Source organism: Hydractinia symbiolongicarpus, chromosome 12 (assembly GCF_029227915.1).
Source record: "Hydractinia symbiolongicarpus strain clone_291-10 chromosome 12, HSymV2.1, whole genome shotgun sequence".
Taxonomy (NCBI): Eukaryota; Metazoa; Cnidaria; class Hydrozoa; order Anthoathecata; family Hydractiniidae; genus Hydractinia; species Hydractinia symbiolongicarpus.
Window position 1 is genome coordinate 9423798 of NC_079886.1, and position 9260 is coordinate 9433057.

At 32.8% G+C, this 9260-nt stretch overlaps 1 protein-coding gene across 1 annotated transcript; it reads left to right on the forward strand.

Moving 5' to 3' along the window:
• The first annotated feature begins 95 nt into the window (after window positions 1–95).
• On the forward strand, window positions 96–4456 carry LOC130622710 (multiple myeloma tumor-associated protein 2 homolog). The gene is made up of 9 exons (XM_057438208.1): window positions 96–254; window positions 406–460; window positions 1303–1360; window positions 1552–1601; window positions 1954–1999; window positions 2087–2163; window positions 2845–2890; window positions 3009–3061; window positions 3888–4456. The coding sequence occupies exons 1-9, from the start codon at window positions 152–154 to the stop codon at window positions 4393–4395; spliced, it is 996 nt and encodes a 331-aa protein (XP_057294191.1). The 5' UTR covers window positions 96–151; the 3' UTR covers window positions 4396–4456.
• Window positions 4457–9260: the final 4804 nt, after the last annotated feature.

Consider the following 9260-nt stretch of genomic DNA (forward strand, 5'->3'; position numbering starts at 1 on the left):
TTCTGATTGCGTGAGGCATAATTATTGCTTCGTTGTGTGTCGCGTCATATCTAATGCTTGTTTAGAAGAACATAAAAATAAGTATATCGTACTGTATTGTTTTAATTTGTTTTTTTTTAGCTAAAAAAAGTAATAAAAAGATAATATTAATATGGCGGGTATATTTCATCCTAGTCGTGGTGGCGTACGTGGAGGACAAGACCAGTTCAAATGGGATGATGTCAAAACAGATAAAGACAGAGAAAATTATTTAGGTAGGTTGTTTTAAGTTAATAACCTTGACTGTGTGTTTCCATGCCTACCAGAAAGCGAAGTATAGTTTTAAACTGTAGAATTTGCACTTTCTTTTTTTTTCTTTTTTTATTTCTAACTCACAATTAATAATAACTCTTTTGACATTTTAAGGCCATTCGGTAATGGTACCTGTGGGCAAGTGGCAGGAAGGAAAAGACCTAATTTGGTAAGCTTTCTCCCTTTTTTATTTTTAAAATCGGTTTTGCCATTTGAAATCAGTGCGTCTGTTTCATTATTCCATGTGTGAATAACCTAAACATAAATCCTTTGTTCACTTCGGCATGATTAATATTCAAAGGTTTGACAAAACAACAGGGTTCGCAGCGTCTGGAAAGTCAGGGAGAATTACGATGAGCGGTAAATTTGCTTGTTTGGCATGTTTCATTAAGTAGCTAATCTATTTATTCTGATAAAGCATGCACATGTTCATATTCAGTTCAAATTTTAAGCTATAATTTTCATGTCAGCATGTAGTCAAACTTGAGTTTCATAAAGTTGGGAAAAAGAGCGTCTTTTTTAAAGCATATTGATCAGGTATATAATATTGTAGATGCTTTTTGTCAGGAAAAGTCAGGAAATTATTTCGTACGAACTGTAATAAACGTTTTTAATAACGGAGCTAAGTATAATGGTTTTTCTTTTTATTGTGTTTTTATTGTCTCCCTTGACTAGCTTCTTAATATTTATTCTCCATACAAAACTACAGTAATAGTGACCAAACTCCTTTTTTACAAATACAGTCAACATTTTACAATTTCTAATAACTGTTATAAGATATGTTTTTCCGTTTACAAATCTATGGTTTAGTCTCATTTTTTTTTAAACCTTATTAAATGACCATGTTATACTCTGTAAGGACAAGTTGCAATCCTACGTATTGTGTTATAGAAATCTTTGCTACATAAGAGTCCAAAATCCATATAACAGTCGGAAGTTTACAAACCCAGCATTTTGTTTCTGATTGAGATCTTCTAGATTACACATTTAATTTTCGTGGTTTTGATTTAGGTATACGCGTGACAAAAATAATAGTAAAAAGATGACTGCTGAAGAAAAACGCAAAGAGGTAAGTATTTTGATATATGTTGTTAAATTATAAAATGGACACTTAATAATTGAGAACACCAGATTTAGTTTGTCGTATTAGTCGAATCTCTGCTGTAGCTGACACGAGAAATTATCCTTTTCAGTCAAGTTCCCTGGGTGTCAATTTTGATTGGATGTTCTATAGTATACAACTTTCTACTTTTGTAACAGGAATTGAAAAATGTCAAAAATATAGAAGCAAGAGCAATGGCTGCTGCATTGTAAGTATACCATGTGTAATTTGTAAGAAACTTAGTACTCGACCACTAAAATTTTTAGACAACTTTGGAAACGAGCTAAATTTATGATACGGAATCAATAAAGTGATATAAAATAGAGAAGAAAGTATGATGATGCATATAGATATAGTCTTTTACGTTAGATGTAACTTTTATCCAGGCACGTATTTTTTACCCAACACTTGGTGCAGTGAGGACTTCATTGAAAAGCGTTTTGCAATTAAAATTTCGACCAACCAATTCTCCGTCATGTTTCTTAGGAAGAAAATTTGTTGTTGTTCCCTTTTATTTTTGGACAAGTGACAATCGAATAATCTACGTTCTATTTATTTAGAGGTCACAAGTCTTTCAGTATGGGTACGACATCTCTAACAGCTAAGGTATCATTTATCAGCGTACTTTCTCGTAGGTTGAAAATGTGATACGAGGTGATAAGTTATATATAATTTTAATTTTATTTATGTTAGGAATTACAAGAGGTCTTGTCACGTGGGCAAACAGAGCACAGTGCAGGAGACAAGATTCAAGGGATGGGTTATAAAAAGTAAGATTAAAATTATTATCTTTGTAATGGTAGATCAGTACTGTAATGATAGATAGGTACTGTAATGGTAGATAGGTACTGTAATGATAGATAGGTACTGTAATGGTAGATAGGTACTGAAATGGTAGATAGGTACTGTAATGGTAGATAGGTACTGTAATGGTAGATAGGTACTGTAACGGTAGATAGGTACTGTAACGGTAGATAGGTACTGTAACAGTAGATAGGTACTGTAATGGTAGATAGGTACTGTAATGGTAGATAGGTACTGTAATGATAGATAGGTACTGAAATGGTAGATAGGTACTGTAATGGTAGATAGGTACTGTAACGGTAGATAGGTACTGTAACGGTAGATAGGTACTGTAATGGTAGATAGGTACTGTAATGGTAGATAGGTACTGTAATGATAGATAGGTACTGTAATGATAGATAGGTACTATAATAGGTAGTAGTGGTAGATGGTTGCTGTAATGGTAGGTACCGTAATGAGATAGGTACTGTAATGGTAGATAGGTACTATAATAATTTTTGTTGTCTGTCGATATCAAAATATACCTACCATAGCATAAAATTAATAGGCGCCCAGTCCTTTGATGCATTGCGTTACCCTAGCGTTTTTAGATTTTAACATTAAATTGTAACCAGTCAGAAAGTCTTTTAATACTTTATTATATGCAGATCTCTACAAGGACGCAAGCAAGCAAAATATGGAACTGAATTTGAGGTCAGTAAAAAATCCATGTTTGATTAAAGTGGCCTTTTTTTTCTTTTTTTTCTTTTCTATAAGCTTGAAATGGCATTGTTTTAGATTTAAAATAGTGTAGCTCTAATTGTTTTGTTAGGGTGGACGAGTTGACAATTCGAATTCTGTAGTTACACATACTGAAGAAATAAGGTAGATAATCTTATGTACACATTATTTTATTGCACCAGTTCCTACGCCTCCTCATAACTCCTCAAATCCCCTCAAATTCAAAAGGTCTCCTCATTTCTCCTGAAATGTCCTTAATCTTTTTGAATTTTAGGTTTTCTTCTCAAAAAAATTGACATTTGGTTATTTTTTATATATGCTAGTTTTTATATTTTTTTGAATCAACACAATCTGTGGTTGCTGTGGCCTGCAAACATTACTTTTTTTGTTGTGTTTGTATTTGAAGCAAAGTTTCTTTGTTATCTTTTGTAAGAAAATATTGAGATGCCAGTCTGTGCGTTCCTTTATTTTAACAAGTGGAATTTTATCCAAAAGTCACAAAAATCTCAAAAGACCTCAAATCTTCTTAAATTTTGTTTTGAGAAAAGAGTTGGAATCCTGTTGCAACTGGTTTCTTGTAAGCTGACGTTGCCTGTAATAACATGCAGCATTAAACAAATTCTCGAGTTAAAATTTTATCCAAATAGTTACAAATTGTGTTTAACCTGCCCTTTAGGAAATCACACGTGTTTAATAGTATATTTTTGTTGTCAAAGCCATGAAAGTTGTGAATAATTTCTTAAACGTTTATTTTAATTTTTACGATTTCAAATATTGTTTAGTTATGAGTGTAAAACAATCTTAGCTTGTACACAAGCAGATCCAGACAAGATTTAGGCGTTTGCATAAAAAATGTGTATTCTGTAACTTGTATTTTTGGCTAAAGCGTTGGTGGCTAGATTTCAAATGTAAATCGTAAGTTGTTCAGTATTTTCCAGGTTTTAATTTGATGTTTTCGTTTGAATGTTAGTGTAAAAAAGAGAAAGAAGGAAAAGAAAACAAAGAAGAAGAAAGAAAAGAAACACAAAAGAAAATATAATTCAAGTTCTGACGAAATGGAGCAGCCTACTTCTTCACGCAGACAAAAAGACGATGGGCGAGGACGCGGTGAAAGCACGAGTGAACGTGCTCGACACTCAGATGGGGTTTCTAGCCATAGAAAAAAACATGAAGATAGATACGATAGTCGTAAATATAAAAGAGACGAGAATGAAACACACGAGAAAACTTACATACGACATCGAGAAAGTGTTAACGACCAAAAATCTCGTCGTCGTGACAATAGACATGATGGGTCAGATGATGAACGCAGAATGCGATCCACCTATCGTGATGGAGAATACGACAAGTATAAAATCGAGAGGACGTCACGTGCTGAGACGCCGTATAAACATTCGTCAAGACATCGGTTGGACAGTTCTTATGAAAAGGCTTATACTCGAAAACGGAGGTTGCATGATAGTTCCGATAGCAACTAGGATTTTTATATGTAGAGATTTTTTTTAAATTTTATTGTCGAGAGATATAATTTTGTACATATACAGGTTTCCTATCCTGACTTTATCCAGGGATATTTTAGTAGCTCAAGCTTTAAAAAACTGGAAAAATACTACAGGCTGAAACTTGTCGGAATAATACAGTCAGGAAGTTGTACCAAATGTAATGGATTTTGTCAATGAGTAGAATAATTTAAGGCTGTTCGAGTAAACCATACTAGTTTTGCTTTACTGCAACATCAAGGATGATAAAATAATTGTCATAGTGTCAAATGGACCTAAGGTGTTGTCACAAGATAATTTTATTAACCTTTTTTTAGATTGACATGTTTATTTATTCTTTTATAACATAAAACCGTTGCTAACAAATAAAACGAAAACATCAGATCAACACGCAGTCTTTTATACCTTATTGTCCTGTTAATATTTATGACGAAGTGTGTGGGTCATTACTACAAAATTTTTATTTCTCCTGGTACAGGTGAGGTCCTATAAAATGTCTTGTGTTCGTTTGTCCTTTCGTTACCAGCTTTTCTCAGATTTAGATTATTAGTTTTTTCTGATGTTTTACACAAAGATGTGAACAATTGAACTCAAATGTGACGAGGTAAGTTTGTTTTTTGATATTTTTTGTCGGTGAATTGATGGGCAAAATGAGTCAAAATGGTTCAAAAATACGGATTTTTAAACTTTGTTGAGGATTGGATTACTAGTTTTTTCTGATATTTTAAATCCATGTATGTTCATTGAAGTTTCTCTTGTTGTAGTCTAAGTCCATTAAATGGTAGATCATTTGGCCTGGGACGAGGCCAAATGATTTGAAGAGATCTGGACTGTCGCTCGTCGTCGTTTTTTTTTTTAAATCAGCTAAGGTCAATTCCTCACCACATGTTTAAAGTAAAAACTTCCGTACGAAAGTAAACTTTGACATTGGACATTGCCACGGAAATTTGACGACAATTTTTTGCATTTCAGTATCACAAGCGTCTCGGATACGATCTCACCACAAAAAGTTTTTTCTTTCATTTTTTTCTTAAAATTATTGACAAGAGTTCATTCAAGAAAATTTATTTGTTATTATTTTTAAGGTGAGTGAACCTTTTTTTTTAAAGGAATAAAATTAAAAAGTCCTGAATTCCTTAAAATTTAAGCATTAGATAAACATCAAAATCAAAATGAATTGTTTTTTCATATGAAACAAAAAATGATTGTTTTTACTATGTGGGACACAACAGTTGTGATAAAAGATAAGAAAGAATATCAATGTCTTTCTAGTCCAGTGTATTTAAAATGTTATGTTCGCCTTTCTCCTCGATTAACTCCGCCATAGTATCATGTAAAAAATCAACCAATATTAAGCATAACATAAGCGTAAAACTGATTTTAAGCATATTGAAACTATTTTTAAAATATACTATGCTTATAAAAATTGTGTATTTGGCGAATCCCTGATTTTGCAATTTGTGATGTTTTGAACAAAGTGGAAAGTTTCTTGCGTTTTGGAGAGATGGTGTAGGTTAGAGGTCTTACGCCCTTGCTCCTTTCAACATGCCTGTCTGGTGTTTTCTCAAACATTGTTTTAAATAGTGATTCACTGTTACGTAGCATCCAAACTAAACGACATCTAAAAGCAAAAAGGTTTTGTGTAGTTATCTTTAGTTATTTAACTTTCATATATTATACAGAATTTTTCAAACATTTTTCTTTTATCAAAGAAAATAGTTTTAGAGTTCGTCTTTTACAAGTAAGCTGGTCGATGACCCGCGTATAAATCCACATGTTCGGCTATCCTTTTTATACCACATTTCGTGTTTATCGCTACTGCGGTTACCATTTTACGCGAACAGACGTAATGGGTATTATTTAGAGACTAGTTGTTGCCCGTGGAAAAATCAACGGAGCCGCCCGTCGCAACAAAGTGGATAAAAATATATCGCATTTGATATTCGTGTTTCCGTAACATCATTTTCTAACTCAGCGGGGGTCCGCGCAGACACAGACAGACGACGGTTATTATTATAGAGACTAGTCGTTGCCCGTGGAAAAATCAATGGGTTCGCCCGTCCTTTATATTTACCCGTAGCAACAAAGTGGATAAAAATATATCGCATTTGATATTTCTGTTTCCGTAAGATCATTTTCTAAATCAGCGAAGGGTCCGAGCAGAGACAGACAGACGGAATCACGGTTTTTTTAAAACGTACCATTTTGCCTGACAGACGGACAAACTTATACGGGTATTATAATATACATAAATGAATAAATATGTAAATAAAAAGGAGTGTGTAATGTCTCTACCGGAAAATAGAACGTGCAACAAAGAAATCCTGAATGCGTCAACAATGTCCTTAATTTCATTAATTGTTTTATCTCGTTTTACAAACAGCACGCAATATCACAAACATCGTTCTTAATTTCCATCTTCACAAAAGTTGTTTGACAGACCATCACATAAACATTTTCCGGTGATTTAAATTTTAAGGTTTTTCAGGACAACGCAAGATCAATCTTAATTGAATATTTGTCATTTAAATAATAAGCTTATTTTCTTTAACGAGACAAGAATTACCATTTGACAATCATAAAGCGAGGTAAATGACTGAATACAATGTTCTTTTATTAAAAAATATTTTGTGTCACTTCTCACGATTTGAAATTTAACTGGATGTCTAATACCAAACTCCCGTTTAAAAATCGTCCTAGTACAATTTGATTATTTTGTAAGCTTAGCTTGTGAAATTATAGGTTTATTCTTGCTCTAGAGATAAATTCTCTTTAAAGGGAACTTCATTTTAATATTTAACTCTTGCAACACAATGTTTTCTTCCATAAAAGGAATATTTCAAATTCTCGTTTATTTTGCCGAAGCTTTGTTTAACGACGTATTCGCAAACAGTAAATAGAAGCGCAGAGCAGACAACACTTTGGTGAGCATAACAAAATATTTCTTTACATTTTCACAGAAAAATGTTATCTTTTTTCGTCTTTCTACACCTAAAATAAGGTCACTGTCACGCATTGCCTAAAGGATGTGCAAGTGCTGCCTTTTTTGAGGGACTTTAGCGCTGTTTAAAAATTGTAAGCAAGTTTCTTCCGAGTTAAAATTCTTCCAGGATAATTTAAATCTTCAGATTTCTCATCTTTTTTGTCATCAAAACCAATTTGATTTTAAGGAGCAGTGGTTTGTTGTTTGTAAGAATTACCGCATCTTCTTCATATTGCGCTGACTCTGTGATATTTGTAAAGTTTACCATACCATCATCACACTTTCAAGATTACTGCTTCAAAAAGAAACCTTACTTAACGAAAAGCAGTGAGCAATATACGGGCGCTGTTAGTATCGATACATACGGGTACAAACGGGAGTGTATATGTAAGCAGAGTCCTTAAGAGCGTTGATATAAAGCTAGTTGTCTACAAAAGCGATTTCTGTGCTAATGTTTATTACTATGTTGAAATCTCTTTTGGTTTGCCCTAGTGGTACATCAACATGTCCCTTTTGTCTGTGTGTTTAAAAAACCTAAAAAATATGGTTCAAGAGAAACATTGAGTGAAAGACCCTTTAAAGAAACTATTAATATAAAGGAAAAAACCTTGGATTTTGCAGGCAACTTGGTAGCACTGTGCTAAATTTCGATCATCTAAAAACATCGAATAACTTCTTCGAACATTGGAAAATAAAATTGTTATCCTGGAAAACAAGAATAATAAAACCAAACTTCAAGGACATACACCCTGGCAATTTTTCATTATGTGGATAAAATGTGTATTCTATTTGTGATTGCCATAAAAGTTTTTCGAGAAGAATTTGTGTATTTTTTAAAATAATCCTTACAGTTTAATTTATGAATATTGAATATAATACGTAATAATATATATATTATTTCAAAAATATAAATACTATATGAAAATAATGATATGCATTTCAATACATCAACCATTGTCAAGTAAGATCTAGTATAAGAGATCAAGACACGAAATTCTCGCATCAGTGAGTGAAAAATTCATTTTATTTTGTTGGTGCATAAGAATGTAAGTAATTACCTTAAGTTCATTAATTGATTTTCACGATTCGCGAAAATTTTTCTGCGCAAGAAATCCGCGAAATTGTTGAAAAACTTTTTTTCTTATCTTATTTTTCTCGGTTAATTCTTTTCTTTTCTCTTTTGTTTGTGTGTGTGTTTGCTTAAAAATATTAGCCAGCCTTGAAAAATAGCCCTGAAATAAATTGAAATTTAAAATCGCAGAAACTACTACATTCGCTAAAAGAACTTTTCGCTAAATATCTTATCATTACCGCAAAAATTAATCTTTTTATTTTTTTTATTTTATCTATGTTATAATACACCTATACGTCTCTGTCCATCTGTCACGCAAAATGATAGCTTAGCTGCGCAAGTATAAAAAGGACAAGCGCACCCGTGGATTTTTCCACGGGCTAACGAATAGTTCATTGAATTTCTAGTCTGAAGCAATGTGTGCTATATTCCATGTTTTAATTTGAATCATATGCGTTAGCATAAATTAATTGAATGCATTTCTGTTTTTGATTATTCCGCTCTAATGCATAGTTTTGCGTATTCTTTTTTTAATATGCTGCATTAACACCGCCCTCTCGTAAACACCGCCCTCCGGTAAACGCCATCCTCTGGTAAACGCCATCCTCTGGTAAACGCCACTCTCTGATGAACACTGCAACTAAATTTCACATTATGAAGCAAAAGCCGCGGGCGTTAAAAAGAGAACTCGTGGTGTTCTTAGTTTTTAGATAAACGGTCTTTAGAAAATCATTTCCTTGTTAAAATTTTGTGTTTTATTTCTAAAGAACCATGCATTGCATAAAAAAT

Excerpts from the sequence above, each read along its gene's own strand:
- LOC130622710 (XM_057438208.1), top strand. The coding sequence starts at position 152 with ATGGCGGGTATATTTCATCCTAGTCGTGGTGGCGTACGTGGAGGACAA. Across the intron at positions 255-405 it reads AGACAGAGAAAATTATTTAG|GCCATTCGGTAATGGTACCT; the intron begins GTAGGTTGTTTT and ends TGACATTTTAAG. Across the intron at positions 2,164-2,844 it reads CAAGGGATGGGTTATAAAAA|ATCTCTACAAGGACGCAAGC; the intron begins GTAAGATTAAAA and ends TATTATATGCAG.